The sequence below is a fragment of the Microchirus variegatus genome (genome assembly GCF_963457635.1).
Source record: "Microchirus variegatus genome assembly, chromosome: 17".
Taxonomy (NCBI): Eukaryota; Metazoa; Chordata; class Actinopteri; order Pleuronectiformes; family Soleidae; genus Microchirus; species Microchirus variegatus.
In genome coordinates, this window is record NC_139818.1 from 10685869 (window position 1) to 10703795 (window position 17927).

The 17927-nt window shown below is 40.8% G+C and overlaps 1 protein-coding gene across 1 annotated transcript; it reads left to right on the top strand.

Annotated features, from left to right (window-relative positions):
* Positions 1–3079: 3079 nt before the first annotated feature.
* LOC310938904 (protein phosphatase 1 regulatory subunit 1B-like) lies at positions 3080–16938 on the top strand (the record flags this gene model as incomplete). Its single annotated transcript, XM_083903532.1, has 5 exons — positions 3080–3193; positions 13127–13213; positions 15007–15082; positions 16584–16721; positions 16826–16938. 5 exons carry the CDS (start codon positions 3080–3082, stop codon positions 16936–16938), a joined length of 528 nt encoding a protein of 175 aa, XP_083759658.1.
* Between the last annotated feature and the right edge of the window lie 989 nt (positions 16939–17927).

The window sequence follows — 17927 nt, forward strand, 5'->3', positions numbered from 1 at the left end:
TGTCAGCACACATTTTATAGCGAACAAAGAAAATGTGACACTGGGTGCTGTTGAAGAAAACCTGAAACTATATTATAGTTTCAGGTTTTCTTCAACAGCACCCTGTTGAACTTCTCGTTGAACTTCAGTTTGCAAGACAGAGTCAACATGGCGGTGGTCATTCTGGAGCTTTCACAAAAGGAGAGCTTTGGTTCTTGTGTGTGATGTTATAACTGGTTCCCACTTAGGCTGAACACATGGCTGCACTTTTCAAACAAGATCCCAAGGGATTTGTAGCCTATTGCTTTTTCTTTTTTTTTTGTATACCATGGAATGTGATTATATTATACAATATAATAACAGTCAATAATGTTCCTTTCATGGCATACAAAAGGATTATAAATCATTAAATCTAAAAATGATCAATCAAAGACTGGTAAATGTCAACGTTTGTGCATTTGATTCTGTTTCCATATCTAAGTGTCTTTTTACAGGGGCCACATGTACTTTGACAAACAGTCAATGCAGTGTTAATGTATATAAAGATGGATTATATAAAGTTAGGGGGTTAGGTGAAGGTGATACACTGGAGTCTTGTAGTCTTGTTCAACTCATTTACTGAGGCACAACACAAACAGTCTCAACTCCCAAGTGAGAAAAAAATATACCCACAAAAATAGTCTAATGTTTTATTCTCCTATAATCCCTGTCACCTCTCTTCTCTCCTTGTCTGTAACCTTGTCTCCTTAGCAATGTTAGACATAAAGAGGACACTAAATCAATGTGTTTTGTGGAGTTTGTTGCAGTAATGTAAAGTCTGCTGATACAAAGACAGCTTTAATGATTAAACATATAATGGAATGTGCCAAAAACTTGGCCATGTGTTCTACAAATTCTACAGAGAACGTAGCATTTTCCTTTGTGTCTCTATCACTTCTGGTTTAACATTTGCATATGCATTGACACGCTCTTCCCCAAAGTGTCTGTCAAGCACTCGTACACACCAACACGAGCAGTACACACACAACTCACTGCAATGCCAACACTCAACTCTGTGAGGAGAGACTGTTTCCATGGCAATGAATTTCCCAACTGACTGCCTCTTATACATTTTCCACAGTAAATCATCAGATAGCCCATAGGTAAAGCCGCTGGATAAGAACAATGATGTGACTCAACCCCCGAGACAAAAATACAAATAAAAACAAATAAAAGAACTGAGGCGTCCGCAAGAAAACACAAGTGAATTCATGAAATTATACAGAACTCTGCAACAAAGTGGTCCACTGACAGAGAAGAGATTTGCTCTGTGATTTTCTCAAATCTCTCAGATGCTGTTTTATGCCACAATAACAGCACGGAGTAATAAAAAAACAATGTTGTTGCCATGATAACTCGTATTTCAGTTTGACACAAGTGTGTGACAGAGCCGAGTTCCTTCTTAGTGGATTATATAAGCACACATAATTCTCTGTTTTAAAACCTCAGGTGTCAAGAAGGACATTTTTGTTTGTGTAGAGGTAAATTGCTCCTCTTGATCTGACCATCATTTTGGCTGTTATGCTGCATGATGGCACATTTTTGTGTAAGGTCTTTCTCTTCAAACTCTCTACAAACTTTGTACTTCAAAATGTTTCTAATTGACCAATAGAACACAGTGAATACTCTTAAGTCATTCTAGGACAAACATGTCCACTACCAAAAACTTCAATTACATAGTATGCATTAATATTTTTTCAGCTTTTTTGGGTTAAACATTTTGATTAACTTCAGTCTTGCTCAAAATATTGAATAATTATCATGATTTTAATCCCCTTAATGCTAGTTTGAATACATGATACTAATATTTTTTTTTATATATATAATAAACAAACAAACAAAAAGTGATTTTTCATATCATAAATGCTGGCTGGGGGACATACTGTACATAACCTAACTGGCAATTACAGGGTTTAAATCAGGGGTCTCAAACTCAAATGGCCTGGGGTCCAATGCACATCTATTGTGGTCAAGAGGCCGGCCGAGAGAACAAAAAGTGGGGAAAAAAAACAACTGTTTAAAATATTGCATCATGATATCACACGTATACTAAAAGGTGCCAAATGTAAGAATGTGGCCAAAAAACAGTTACTACATTCAAATTTCTAAATACCGAGGTCTTTTAGGTTTCGTTTTCTGACGTAACTGGCAACCCGTAGTTGCTCTGCAGCTGAAACTCTACTGACTGCAAAGATTGGTAGACGGCGGTAGGTGGCGCCACATGCCAAAACATGATTTCAAAACATAAACTTGATTTGCAGTCTGCAAAATATATTTTTTTAATGCGAATATTTTGGCTGTACTGTTGTTGTTGGTGAGTTCAGTTTGTTATATGAACATTATTCCTGAGTCTCTGTGACATATTAGGAGGATTTTATGGCCAGTTGCTTTAGATTTATTACATAGTGCACCTTAAATAATACTATTTATGATGCAAAATTAACTGTAACTACAATTCGTACCAGGAGCCATTTCTGCCACTGCCATTTGTGGCTCGGAAGCCTGGGTTACATTTGACATAATACAGTTATACATTTAATAATAAGTAATAATTTTAGCCCATATATAGAATATAAAAAGGACACACAATATATAGTTTTTATCCTAATTAGTATGTAATTCAATTGCATCATGTTATTTTGAACACATCATTTGACAATGAAGGCAGCATGACAGTTAAGCCAGATTAGTCAGTTTTGTGACATCTTATTTCCAGTCCATCTGAGAGGAGGGTGCTTTCTGGGCCACGACAACAATTAAAGCTTTACGAGAGAGAGTGAGTGAGTGAGAGAGATGGAGAGAGAGAGACAGAGAGAGAGAGAGAGATGACAAACGCAGCTCAAGAGTCCAAATCTCTGCTGAGGGAAGAGAGAAGCTACTGGTGAATTACAGCTAAATTATATAATTATTTGAAACAAACACAATCAGTTTGTGTCGACACAGAGCGTCATAGCGACAGATTACAGGGGACGGGAAAAAAGGTTTGAAAAGGACCTGCAGACTCCGCGTCTGTGCATCTGTGCGCGCGGCTGTGCCGAGGTGACCGCGTTGGGTCTGAGCCATGGACCCGCTGCTGCCCACGGAGAGCGATGCGGACAAGGACGCGAAGAGGAAGATCCAGTTCTCGGTGCCGTCCGCCGTGCCCACTCAGCTGGACCCACGGCAGGTGGAGATGGTGAGAGACTGTGTGTATGTGTGTATGTGTGTGTGATACGTTGTTGAGAAGTTTATCACAGTGATGAAGTGTTGATGATGGCTGGAGTGTGGGCACGTGTGGAGGAATGAGGTCAAACCAGGGTCATACCTGTCAGCTATATCAGGTTTGTTGTGCAACATGAAACTTACAATCTAAACTTTTAAGAGAAATAGTCCAGAGCCATGGTTTTCAAACAGGGGTACGTGTACCACCAGTGGTCCGTGAGCTTCCTCTGGTGGTACTTGGAGGAAATATTATATGTACCAGGGTATGTGACCAGAGTGGAGCTGAGGACAATTGACCTTATCACTTGCTCTGTCCCTCCCTCGATCTAATGTGGCAATACTAGTGTCTGAAGTAATGTGTGAGGAAGAGGAGGAGAGAGCAACTTATTTCATCTGCCTCCAGTATTTTATTATTTATATATATATAGTATTGTATATACAGAGGCGTTTCTAGAGTCTGTAGGGGCGCTAATCAAAAATTTCCAGGGGGCCCTTCCAACCAGTGTTCATCACCATTATGTTACAAATAATCTGACACCAACCAAAAATGTATGAGTTGAATGAATGGAATAACATGGAAAAAATTAACAATTAACAATTGTAATTGTTGTAATTAAAAGGTATGTGAAAATATAAATGAAAAGAACAATAAAATACTGTAAATAACTGAAAAAAACATATAAACTGAGTAAAAAAAAGATATGCGTTACACTGCTAATAATCCTCTTAATTTTCCAACTTGCAGAACGATAACTTCACACAGGTTATCGTTCTTTAGGGAGGTTTCCTACTGAGATGTCATTGCAAATCGCCCATTGTTGTTTAAGGGGGACGGGGAGGCGACTGGTCCCACTGCACATTTCAGTAAAAACAGCCCTCAGGCTCCGAGTGTCGGTGGCCCCCTATCGGCTCGGGGCCCCAAGCAGTTGCCTGCCTTGCCTGTTCACAAGCTGCGCCTCTGTGTATATATCTATTTTAACGATGGCGATAATGGTGTTACTTCAAGAGCTCAGTGTTTTCTCAGGTGGTACTTGGGATAAAAAGTTTAAGAACCACTGGTCTAGATAGATAGATAGATAGATAGATAGATAGATACTATTTCTACTAAAATATAACCTGTAATTAATCCATTGCAGAATACATTCATCTTTTCAGTGCATTGTATGGGTTTGTCCTCCACCACTGTCCTTCCTTGTCCCCCTCATCCTCCCACAGAGGAGTTATTATGGCTCGGACGGAGTCCTCAGTTCGTCTTGTAAGAAACCAGCTACAAATCCTCATTACCCTCTTGCCACCGTGCTTGACGGGCACTTACATAACCGGTCTGACACGACTTTGCAGACCTCCTCTGTATTTTGATGCGGGGCAGCAGGGCCGTATGGGCTGCGCTGGAATTAAACTGAGCTGTGAGTTTTCAGGGCCCTTCAAAGTGATGAGGCATCTCTGACCTTCTGAAAAGAGTGGAGGAGGAGGAGGAGGAGGAGGGGGTAGTGAGGGATAAAGCACTGTTAGTAATATTAAAAATGTGATTGTGTCCCATCCTGAGTATCGTAATGCTCTTAACACACTGGAATGTTTACATTTTTAATATTCCAGGAAGAGGTGGTGAGTGCATTATGTAAAAATAAATCGACCATAAGTCAGTTTCCTGCAGCTTATACAAGATCATCCCAAAATAAAACATGCTGACCTGGACAGAGAGCAACCATATTGGCCAAATAAGTGCAGTGTGAACAGGAATCATATTGGCCTGAGCTCTATATTGAGGCAGAGCAGCTGTAAAAGTCTGCCAATATTAAAGCCAATAAAGGTTATAGGGGTAAGACTGATATCACATTTGGAAGCAGTCCTGAGCTAAGTGATCCTGGAAGTGTTTTTTTCTGCTTTGAAGACATCCATGCCTTAATGGCAGGAGGTTCCCTAGAGTAAAATCTCCAATTGGCAACCAGGTGCAGTACATCAGGAAACTTCTATTTCCCCCCTGTAGAGGATTTGAAAGATTTCAGGCATGTGTTTGGAAAGATTGTTTCCGACTGGAATGCAAACTAAACTAATAAATCAATAAATATTTCTCACACATCTGTTGTTTACAGCCCAACTTGCCACCTCTAGAGCTTTGCACTACTTTTCTAGTGCAGATTGATCCCTTCATTTGCTTTCCCAAGCAGTCCCAGCAGGTCTGACTTCATGAAAATCTAAACACGTTCATTCACCAACACTGTTTGGGTAAAACAAGTCTGACTCCTATGATAATTAGTTACCATACTATAATAAATTATCTAGGAAAGTTTCCCTGCTCCCGTATTCTTCCAACCCTTTCCTACTTGGATTTCAGTCCTTCAAATGCTCACTGGCAGCTCTGCGAGGGAACAGAAGCTAAGTCACCTCTCCCTATAAGCAATTTTTCCATCTGAAGGAAGATTAGTAAGATTACTTCAAACCCTGCACTAGTGATCTAATGAGATTGACAGCAGAATTCCCTGATAATGCACGCATTGCATGCAAAAGGTTACACATAAGCCTGGTTCATACGTCATAATACATCTTAGGTTATGTCTTCTTAGAGCAACCAAAACTACTCTAAATCTGGTGTTACAACATACAGGGAATACGACGCTTGAATTTCAGCTCAGGATTGAGTAAATACCACATGCTTCATGGATATGAAACATGTCGTCTCCACAGAATAGGTTTTATAATCCACCTTTCCTTCCGTTTTCTTATTTCCCATGGTGTCCACCAAAGTGAATATTAAAACAGTGTTGATTTTATATTATAATCAATGTTCCCATTTAGAGGGAAATGTGATAAAGCACAGCTCATATGACTCCATAGAGTGTGATTGACAGCAAAGCACTATTTCCACCAAACAGTAAAGTTAGGTTAACTTGGTTACAATTATTTGTTTCATCTGTCAACCACCAAGAAAGAAACCAGAATAATCAATCTGGACCATCTCATCATGCTTTTCCATTTCTACTCAGTTGGCACACCGTTTTCCATAGCGATAGAACCTCCTCGACATGGTTTTATGCACGACACAAACACACAAAACTAGTGACGAGCAAAGCAGTTCTTTTTGGTGTACTAAATCATTAGAATCAGTAAATTAAAAAATAAAATACTTCACAGACTCCTGTTGACAGTCACTGAACTGAAATACAGCTGAACAGGTTGTGATTTGGCTCACGATCACTGGCTTTTGGCACTGCTGTCACTAAATAAACCAGCCTTTATCTGATCTACAGTTCAGCATTGTTCAATTTGATTCTTGCGTCGCTCATGACTCTTCCAATGGCAAAACTCTCAGACCGAGCAGAGTCAGTCTGTCGCATTTTAGTATCAGCTCAGCAAACTTGGAACCTCGCCAGAGCAGGTACTAAAAAAAACAAGCACCAGGTACTATCACTAATGTAAGAGCAAAAAACTGAATAGAGTCAAGCTGAGCGAAGCCGTGATAGAACTGTATAATGTAAAATTGCAATTAGTTTTTGGCAGCCTTTCGTTGGAGTACAGACAACGGGGCGGAGCTGGACACATTGCTGTCCGTTGATTTATCGACAGCAGGATGGAACTGCAGTGCTTTTCCATGCAGCCTGTGGCCTTCGCTCAAACAACGCTTGTCTTCTTTTTGTAATAAACAGCCACATGATGAAGTAGAAAGAGCACAGATTGCCGGATGCCCTTCATCGCTTGTCTTTGTTTACGGTGTCACGTTGTTCTTCTTTGTGGAATTTATTGTCGAGCTACACTGTGTCATTCTGGCATTATGTCACGCTATTTAGGTAGCTGACACAGCAGTTTAAATATCTAGACACCCCACAATGTATTATCCAATAGGTGGCAAATGTTGCAATCCAAAAAGCCCATCCAAACCAGTTGGACGTGGGACTTATCCTACCTCCAACTATAAAAAGTGCACTGGTATGCCTGTCGAAGTGGGGCTGAATGACCTACCCCTACTTCACCAAAATTGAATCTGGGAATAACGGCGGCGCCCATGGAGTCACATGAATGGGCTATAAACGTTACTTTTCTGCATGTATAGTTGTTTTAGACAGCAATTTTATCACAACTTGTTTTTCATGTTATGGCCTGAAATTATGTCGTTAGCATGACGACATGTATGGCTACGGTGAAAGTATACTCATGACGTTACATATCGATATGTATCGCTTTTACAAATATGGCTCGCTTGTGTTATGTAAGTAGACTGAATTGCTGACAGTCAAAATGCCTCTTCAAACATAAAGCGAAAGGTGTGTTCTAACATTTGACTTCAATTGCTGGAACGCTTTGAAGTAGGAGCAATTCAGGTAGAATAAAAGTCCAACATCCCATTTGTTTGGATGGGCTCTGGAACACAACAAAATTGCAGGTGTCTCCTGTGAACTTCCAGTCTCAAAAACTAACATGGCGTTGGTCAAATAGGAAATCTTGAGGCAAATTTTGCAATCACTGCGTCCACTCATAATATACAGTCTATGGATTGAATGCTGCCGTCCTGGATCACTGAACCCAACGTTGCCGTTGCCTCTGGCAGAAGCTGATCAGGGGCATTCATTGTCCAATTTTATCCAAACTACACAGAGGATTTAATTTTCACAAATGCCCTGGTCACTTACCAACTCCCTTGTAATCCACCGCCACCCAGTTTATGAGCATTTTTTAATTGTGAATTGTTGACCCAAGTGTAGATTGCTCATGTTGGTTTCGCTGTCACATTAAAAAGCCCCAAAGAGATTTTGTCAAGATTTTTCTTGTTCCTTTTTATCGTACCCGATCACACCGTCTACATTCACACTGGAGCCTGTGTGAGTTGGGAGAAGCGAACAGAAGTCTGTGCAGGGCGAGACAAGCCAAATGCATGAGCGCGGCATTTCCAAAACACAGCCATAATATTAGCATGGAAATGTCAAGCAGTGGCACAGAAAAAAAAAAAAAGAAACACTCGCAGAGAGAGATGAAAGAGTGGGAGGGAAAGAGTGAAGAGGGATAACAGAAAGAAAGAGAATAATAACCAACAGAAGGCAAGTAAGAAAAGAAAAGAAAGACAAATCATCAGCCAAGGAGATAACTGATTAAAACCAAAGAGATTAGCTGAGGATGGCTGAGGCCTGAATCAAGGGCAAAGGCAGATCATGCCAAGAACAAATTTTCACCACCGCACGGCCAAGAGCTAAACTCCAGCTGGGTCTAATTCAACAAACACAACATTCTTCTTTGCGCTCCCGTTAAAAACGTTATTGTTGTACACAAGATGGAGAAGAATGGTTCACTTTATCAATCTCTGAAATGGGATACAGTGAGCAGGTGAGCATGTCTGGGTACATTCACGTGTAACTGAGAGACACAACAGGTCCTCACCTGCAATGGAAACTCACACATTTCAATACGAGTACAGCATGTGCATGTCTTTTGTGTTTTTTCTGTATGCGTGCTATTAAGAGTCATTTACATTTACAGCTACTTTATGTGTTGAGCAGGAAAAGCACAGGTGTTGCTGAGCACATTAGCGTTGGCTCTGTTCAGTGTGCCTGAAACTTTAGAAGCTACATGGAACTCAGCCATCATTAATTTGATTATTTACACCGGGGATTTCCTGTGATGTGATTCAACAAAATGGCCGCTGAGCAAAGAGCCCATTACTGAATAAAGAATCCAGATCTGGGCCTGGAGCTTTATCTTCATGCATTTATTCATTTAGTTGGCCAGCCCACGGCAATTGTGGAAAGGGAACTTGGCTTGTAACCGAAGGGGTTGCTGATTCTAATCCCAACAGGTGAAGGGCTTGGTTTGCAAGCAAGGTATATAATCCCCATTGTTTTATTGGGTTAATTGGCTACCCTAAATTGACCCCACATCCTGTGTTCTCCTAGTGCTGGTACCAAGCCCGGAAAAAATAGGAGGGTTACATCAGGAAGGGCATCCAACATAAAAGGTCTCTGACAAAATCAAGTGTGGCGACCCCACGAAGAGGGAGAAGCCGAGAGAAAACGTTATATATTGAGTAATTCTTCACTGGGAAACAAAAGGTCAGAGGGCCATTGAGGGTTTGAGTTATCTCGTCATGAATATGTCACGGTCCAATCAAGCACGACACAGGATTATTCACGGAATAAATTGAAAGCACTGTATGAACAAAGGACTTACGCTGTCAGTATGTGGTCGTGATGATGAAGTGGATGGGCTATTTCTGCATAAAGGGCTCTTTAGGACACTGTTCCCACCCAGTGACGTCGATGTGCATGATAAGCAGATTAATGTATTGAATGTTAGGGAACCATGAATGTCATTCTATACTGTATGTACTGTATATATATAGATATAGATATATACTGTATATCTATATATATATATATCTATATATATTTATACACATTTTTGAATTACTGAGGTTTTGTGTTGCGTTATCTCCCCAATTTTTGCAGTTTCTGCAGCAACAGTAGTCGAGTTGCTCACTGTGTGTCTCTAATTTAGCCGGAAAATTCACAAACTAGGAACTAAACGCTGTAGAAAATCTGAGCAGAAAATGTCTAAACACATCAGACATGCACAGTTGGCATAGAAAGTCAGGTCCAGCTGTCCTCACTCGCACTGGCATGTTTGTCTGAGATCGGTTGCACCAGATATGATTTGACCTTTCTAAAGTGTTTTCGCAGGCAAGTTAGCCATTTTAAAAAGGAGGCGAGTTGTTAATTATAAATCCATATCACAGCACTGTTCCTGTGTTTTATACTCATGATGTTGTAAATTAGTCTCAAAGTTGTTCAAGTCTCATTTCACCAAATAAAGAAGAAGAGTTCCAAAATACATTTTTCTTCACAAATGTGTGGAGAGCTGGCAGCACGATCAATGCCGCAACACTGAGCCACCTCTGAAATTTAAAAAATGGTGTTTCAGACATGGAAAATAAAGCCCTAATGAAAATACTATGTTCCCCGCAGGTGCTTAACCTTCTGGCAACAGCGTTAACAAAACACTTAGAAAAGGTCACTGTGTCTGGAAGGGCTTTCAGACAGGTGCACAGCCTGTTACTGCACATTTTATTTCCTGCGTGTGTGCGCATGCATGTCTTTCCCTTGTTTGTGAGGACAAATATAGGCTCCAAACCTCGTGAGGACATTTCGGTCAGTCTTCACAACTTCAGTTGGCTTTGTGAGGGTTAAAACTGCAGTGTAAACAAATGCCTGTTACTTTTAAACGATTGTCAAATGAGTTCACACAAGTGCTGATTAAGCTGCACACGTGTTTCACACTACAGAGGTGTTTAGATCTTGTATCATCTGGTGACATGCACACAGGAAATCCCTTGTATACATAATAACCTCAGTAGATTTGATGCATTTCTGTTGATGAAGACTTAGGATGTGGTGAGGATTCAAGTTAGGCATTTAGGTCAGATGGTTAAAGGTGTCATATGTAAGAATTTGGCCAAAAACGGTTACTACATTCAAATTCAAAATACCAAGGTCTTTAAGGTATCGTTTTCTGATGTACCTGGCAACCCGTGGTTGCTCGGCAGCTGAGACTTTACTGACTGCAATGATTGGTAGACGGTGGTAGGTGGCGCCACATGCCAAAACATGATTTCAAAACATAAACATGATTTGCAATCTGCAAAATATTTTTTTTAATGCAAATATTTTGGCTGTACTGTTGTTGTTGGTGAGTTCAGTTTGTTATATGAACATTATTCCTGAGTCTCTGTGACATATTAGGAGGATTTTATGGCCAGTTGCTTTAGATTTATTACATAATGCACCTTTAAGGTTAGTCTGTATGTGTCCTCACAACTACTGAAAGACTGTGTGTGTTCACGTGTGCAAACTGTTCATTGTTGTTGAATTGCAGCCACGGTTCTCAAACTGTATACGTCTAACACCAGTGGTACAGGAGCTTCCTCTGATGGTACTTTGATGAAAATCAGAAAAACTGCTTTAAATATATACATTTCTAAATGAAATCACCTTATCCCTCGCTCATCTCAGTCTAATTTCACTCTAGCAGTGTGTGAAGTATATGTGAGGAAGAGGATGATGAGAGAGCAAATTATCTTATAGGGAATCTGCCTCCATAGCTGACCACTGTTTTTTAATAATGGAGATCATGGATTTTCTCAGGTGTTACTTGGTATAAAACAAGTTTGACAACACCTGAATTGCAGCTTTCAAAATTCTAAACACAATACATGGTTGCATGTAACTTATATTTAATTCATATATGTACTCACACAAGAACACACAGGTGTGCGCAGTTATCCTTGTTAATTAAATTCATTTGGACAACCGAACCAAAGCCTTATTCTCATCCCTAACCTAACCACATTTCAACTGAACTAGTTCCCCAGAAAAGAGGTTCTGCCTCATTAGGACCAGGTTTGTGACAAGGTCAGTGTCTGTGCCAGAAAAGGTCCTAATAAACACAAGAACACACACACACACACACACAGAATGATAAATATGCATGAATCCAGCACATGGGGGACGACAAATGCATGTAAGAGTTACTCTTGGTAGCTGCCCACACACTGCATGCCTACACTCTAAGCTGTGATTGGTTTGGCAGTGACTTGTAGCTCACAACAATAAGATGTTATAAATATAGAGAGTGGTGAATATATTATCTTTAGTTGTTGTTGGTCTGAATAATGTGTTGCTCTGTGCTTTTTTATATAAAACAGTGAGGTTGACATTGGGAGCAGTAACCATGCGAGTTCAGAAACAGATTTTTAGCTCACCTGTTTCCTGCGGCAAATGTCAATAAAATCATGTTTTGATGCGTGTGTGCATCTCGTGATAGTTGACTTCTCACACCAGACTGAGGATTTAAATCCTTCAGATTTGGCTTCAAGTCTCAAACTTTTAGATTTAGAGTTTAACTGAACCTAAATTCAGCATTACCTATGTTATCAGATATTTCTACTTATTAGGTTAGTTAAGTTAAATGCATTACGGCTAATTTGGTTATTTAAATAAAGGGATTTAATCCAGAATGACTCCTGTCAGTGTTGTATAATTATACTGTTTAATTATTATTAATGCTCTGCATATTTACATATGTGGAGCTAATTCTGCATACTTTATATGCTATGCAGGTTTTTAATCACCAGCTGTGCAACTTGAGGTCTAAAACACAAAATGGTGAAACATTGAAATCAGGTACAACTTTTCAATAATTGCACGACTGGAAATAAATGTATGTTTTTACTTTCTACACACTGTGACCTAAATATAGAACTCAGTGGAGGTGGAATTGTAGAATAACACATTCAGAATGAATGACTGAATATAATTTAAATGCTTTAGTTTGATATTCCCAATAACGTTGGAGCCGTTTTGTACAGCAGCACAATAGTCGACCAGATTTGGCATTCTCTATCACCAGTTGCGTAACCACTGGTTTCTATGACTCCCTCTGCCTCACACATAGAATAAAGGAAGATGACGAATGTGCAGGAATTCAGGTGTAGTGAGTTTTTGAGCCCACAGTGTTTGTGTGACCTGTGAGTGGAGACCTCAAGTTCTGTTCAACAGCAACACAAAAGTACTGCTACTATGAAAACAACAAAAAGGAACTGCGAGGAGCATGGATTGTGAGATAGAATACAACAGATTTCAGTACAATTACATCTTTGGGTAAAACTGTGATTGGAACATGCAGTAAAATAGCACGCAAATTAAAGTAATCCAGCTGCCTGTGATAAGATGTAATCCTCATTCAGGAACAATCTGGTAAAAGATGTTCTGAGATGTCACACGTAGTCATTGCAGAACTGCAAGAATGACAAGATAATTGATGCACAGTTGTGACATTGTGTCATGGCAGCCAGTCACTGGAGCAAAAAAAAACATGTGCAGTTTTTCACAGACCCTTTCACTCTCTCTCTTTTTCTGTCCTTGCTAAGATTCGACGGCGAAGGCCGACACCAGCTACGCTCTTCAGAATGACAGATCCACCTTCGCCAGATGCAGAAGACTGCAGCCCACACCAGGTAGACCAGCTGGCGTCGTGCACTATTTTGGAATGAAAAACTTCCATCTTTGACTTTTAGTGAAAGTTCAATGATTTTGTGTTCAGTGAGTAGCAGCATTTTGAGAGACTTTTAAGAGGCAAGTGGGAACCGGGTTGCGATGTCACCCATCCCCGTTTTAAAAGCCTCCAGAACGGCGATATGGCCGATGTCATGATGTCACCTACAACCAGCCTCCAATAGGATGATACCAGCTGTCAGTCACAGCGGTGTCCACTCATTATGTACTGTGATTTATGTTCCTTTAAATGCGACTCTGAACATTTTCGCATAGACTTCCATTCAAACTGTTTTGCTCCCCCAGCATATTCTGACATTCTGATCGACTTCAAAGAAACAGAAATGGTCTGTCGATTTTTCTTATATATGTTCTTTGGTTATGGGGTTTCTAAGTCTCCCCATAGCCATAACATTTAAAGACATATTATGCAAAATCAACTTTTTAGTCATTTAAATCCTTATGTTTGGGACTCTGGAGGTCCTATCAGTCAGCAAAGTGTGAACAAAGATGACTCACTCATGTTATTGTGGTCCTCCTCAGTCTAACTACAGGAAATAAAACACGCGATGTGGACTTCCACGCTCAATGCTACGTCACAATGCGCTAAATTCCTGGAATTTGTTGTCTTGCGGAGCTCCACTTTGTCCATAAAACATGTGGGAGTGCTGGCGAGGGCAACGGTATCAGAAAACCGGAAGTCCGCAAAAAGTCTGCGAAAAGTTCTATTCTTGGCTCCACAGTGCAGCACAGAGTCCTACACAAACTTCCAGCCTCAGAGGATTTATCTGTCCAGTGGATACATGTTATATATGACGGCAATGTGCCTGCTAGAGCCTGCAAATTTATCACTTTTCCATATGCTAACTGCTGTTAGCTCCCAGTAGCCTCTGTGGCTGATGTCATTTCCTGCCCCTTAAGTTTCGTTCTGGTGGACCTAAAGAGATACTACAAAACAGAGCATTCTGAACAGGGCTGTTTTTACAGGGTGATTGAACTGCTGTGGTGCTTCATCCTTTTGGTATTTTGACCAAAGCATGTCACAGACATGTTCAATTGGAAACCAGGGAACTAGTTTAACTTGGAGAAATAGGGTGTAATATGTCCCCTTTAAGGTCAAAATTGTCAATACTGTGGACTGTGGCTGACATAATCAGCTTTTTCTAAGCTCACTCGCCAACCCCCCTGCTCTGTGACACAGGACAAGATACCACTCCTATCCCCGTTAGTGGCCCCAGAGCATGAGAGCATAAAGCAAAATGGCATCTTGGTGTGCATGGTTCTTGGTAGGCGGTGTGGGTTTTATGTGAGCTTATTAAACCCTCACTGTATTTCACTATCAAGCTCTGTATGTACACAAAGTGCTTGCAGCTCACTCAGGTTTGTTTTGTGGGGGCTGTGGAAAAAAGTATTTAAGGAAATGCTGGAAATTCTCGTTGGCAGCAGCACTGCACCAAGTGGGATGAGAGTGAGTGGGTGTGAAACAAAAGTAAATTCTCCTTGGAACTAATATTGTATCTGACGTTGTTGATGCCATCAATCTTTGAATATCTGGTGGATGTTTTTCAAATGAAGTTGCATATATATTTGTGTTTTTCCCCCCATCTATTACATTTTTGAATGTGTTTTTTCTTTCTTTCAACTGTAATGCTAGTAAAAGAAGCAGAAAAAGAGATGATATGTAATATCTGTCAAATGTTATGTAACACTGTAGAGCAGTGAAGAGGACTGTACTGATACACTTTAATCTCCACAGTGGGTTTTAGGAGAAAATGGAGCCTTGAAAGCCAAACTGGTTCATGCGTCCACCTACCAGCCGCCCTCGCTCAAAGGTAAGTGCTGTTTCGGTTTCATGTTTGCACGACATATGACGTAATAAATGACACCAAATTAAAGAAATAATCTGGTAAACTTAATACATCAGCAGCTGTGTGATCCATAATGTTTTTGTTTGGAATACAAGGATATCCAAAAAACACAGTGAGAGGTGTGTGTGTGTGTGTGTGTGTGTGTGTGTGTGTGTGTGTGTGTGAGTGTTTGAATGTGTGTTATGTGAGATTAGGAGCAGAGGCAGCTGTGTCTGTTCTGGATCATCCCGGATTATGGGCACACAGACACACACACACACACGCACGCACACACACACACACACACACACACACACACACACACACACACACACACACACACACACACACACACACTCCTGTTATTGTTTTTCTTGCGATCTCAACTTCTTAAAAAGTCTTAAGTCTACTGACATTTCATCAGTGTGATGTATAGCATGTTCCATTGTCACTGTAATACTCCGTACATGTATATTATTATTGTAATACCTACCAGAAGGTATATCTCAATATGTAAAACATTTTTTTATGGAGGACAACTCGGGACGTATGTGCAAACAAAGGTGGTAAACAAAGGCAAAAGTAAAAAGCAATAACAAAACAAGAACAAGGCAAAGTAAAGGGCACAGCGGTAAAGTAAAACAAATTATAGAGCTCAAACCACGGGGGAACAGGAAGCGAACCGGGAGCAAACCAGGGGCAAACCAGGAGCAAACCAGGGGCAAAACAGGAGGAAAACCAGGAGCAAACCAGGGGCAAACCAGGAGCAAACCAGGAGCAAACCAGGGGGCAAACCAGGAGCAAACCAGGAGTAAACCAGGGGCAAACCAGGAGCAAACCAGGGGCAAACCAGGAGCAAACCAGGGGCAAAACAAGAGCAAACAAGAGCAAACCAGGGGCAAACCAGGAGCAAACCAGGGGAAAACCAGGAGCAAACCAGGGGCAAAACAAGAGCAAACCAGGGGCAAACCAGGAGCAAACCAGGATCAAACCAGGGGCAAAACAAGAGCAAACAAGAGCAAACCAGGGGCAAACCAGGAGCAAACCAGGGGCAAAACAAGAGCAAACCAGGGGCAAACAAGAGCAAACCAGGGGCAAAACAAGAGCAAACCAGGAGCAAAAGTAACACAGACAGTAAAGCAGAGAACAAAAGGAAAATGGTATACTCACAAGGAAGGGAGAAAAAACGAGGCACAGGTGAAAGTAATAAGGGCAGAGCAGGTAATTTAGAAGGGGGGAATCAGGCAGTGATGTATCCAAACTAAACAGGATGTGTCAAACAAAATAAAACAGGACATTCACACACAAAAAAACAAGGACAAAAACATAAGAAATAAAACAAATATCTGGGACAGGATTGTGACACATGTTTGTAAACTGAGAAAAATAAAAAATAAATTATTATATATAAAACAACTGGGACTAAGCTAATGGGAAAAAACAAGCAAAATCAAACCTGTTCTAAATGTATTGATTTGTTTTCTAGCTGTGCAGAGGATGGCCCAGGCTCACCTGGCCTCCCTGGCCTCTCTGGACATGACCTCTGTGGACAAAGAGGACTCCTCCTCTGGAGAGGAAGAGAAAGAAGGTGAGAGAAAGATCCAGCAGACAGACTCAGCTACAGGTGAGTTACGACTAGATGGTTTTACACGCTGCTGCTACACGATTATACACTTGGACCACATGTAGAAAATGGTTTACACTTGTGGAATCTTGTTTTCTTTTCAGACCTAAGTGGAGAAAAACAACCACTCAGAGATCAATGTCCCCTGTCAGACATTTCATCAGTACATTCTGATCTCAGCTGCCGTCACCACGGAGACCAAGAGGAGGCCAAATAAAGAGAGGATGGAAAGGGAGCTAGACAAAGGAAGACTGTTCCGACCCAGTGTTGCTGTTAGTGAGGATGCAACCTGCACAGCACATGTGCATGGATGTGTGTGTGTCTCTGTGTGTGAGAGTGTGTGTATGTGACTGTGTACATGCATGTTCGGAAAACCTGAATGTGGGAAAAAGGGAGAGGGGGAATAGTCAGGCTTTGAGTAAAGTCAGGATGGTATTAAGCTGCTGTGAAGAAGAGTTTATATGAAATCGTGTCTCAGTTGGGAAAAGACTAAATTCCTGTTGGCGAAGGATATTGCACTGATATATGGAGATCTGCCAAGAATTGCGGGATTTCTCCCGAGCAAAAAAAAGAGCTGAAATACTTCAGTTAAATTCTCTACATTCTGACAGCTATCGCTGACTTAGAGCGGACTCTCTGTCTTAAGGCTCTGGCATTAAATGTTTAGAGAAACATTTTATTCAATCAGGAATCCACAAAGAGGCAGCCCTCTCTGCTCAGAAGGTTTAGGCTGTTTGTCAGTGAATAAATACCCCACAACCACCATATGTGTTCACTAGGTGATGTCTGTAAGAGGCAGAGGAATGCTAATGGCAGCAAGACACAGGAAGTTAGCCAGGAGAAATATACAATGGGCAGGATTTTGTGTGTGTGTGTTTTTTGATTAATAATTCAACTTTCAGCTTAATGTAAATCAAATGATCTGCAAGAGCAAATCATCCTCTGGGCTCTGTTTACAACCTCACAACTAAATCTTCAGTGTCGTCACAGGGCACTTCAACGAGTGACTGAACACTTTGACCAATTATAGGGCAGTTCACAAAGAAAAAACAGAGTAACACACACACACACAGAGTGAGAGAGTTCCACATCATCAGCTCTGCATACAGATGGCGTCTGGAGCCGGATGCGCCAATAAGACTTCCTATGTTGCAAAGAAACCTAAACAAAAAGGACAGAATCCTAAAGAGAGTCAGACAATAAACA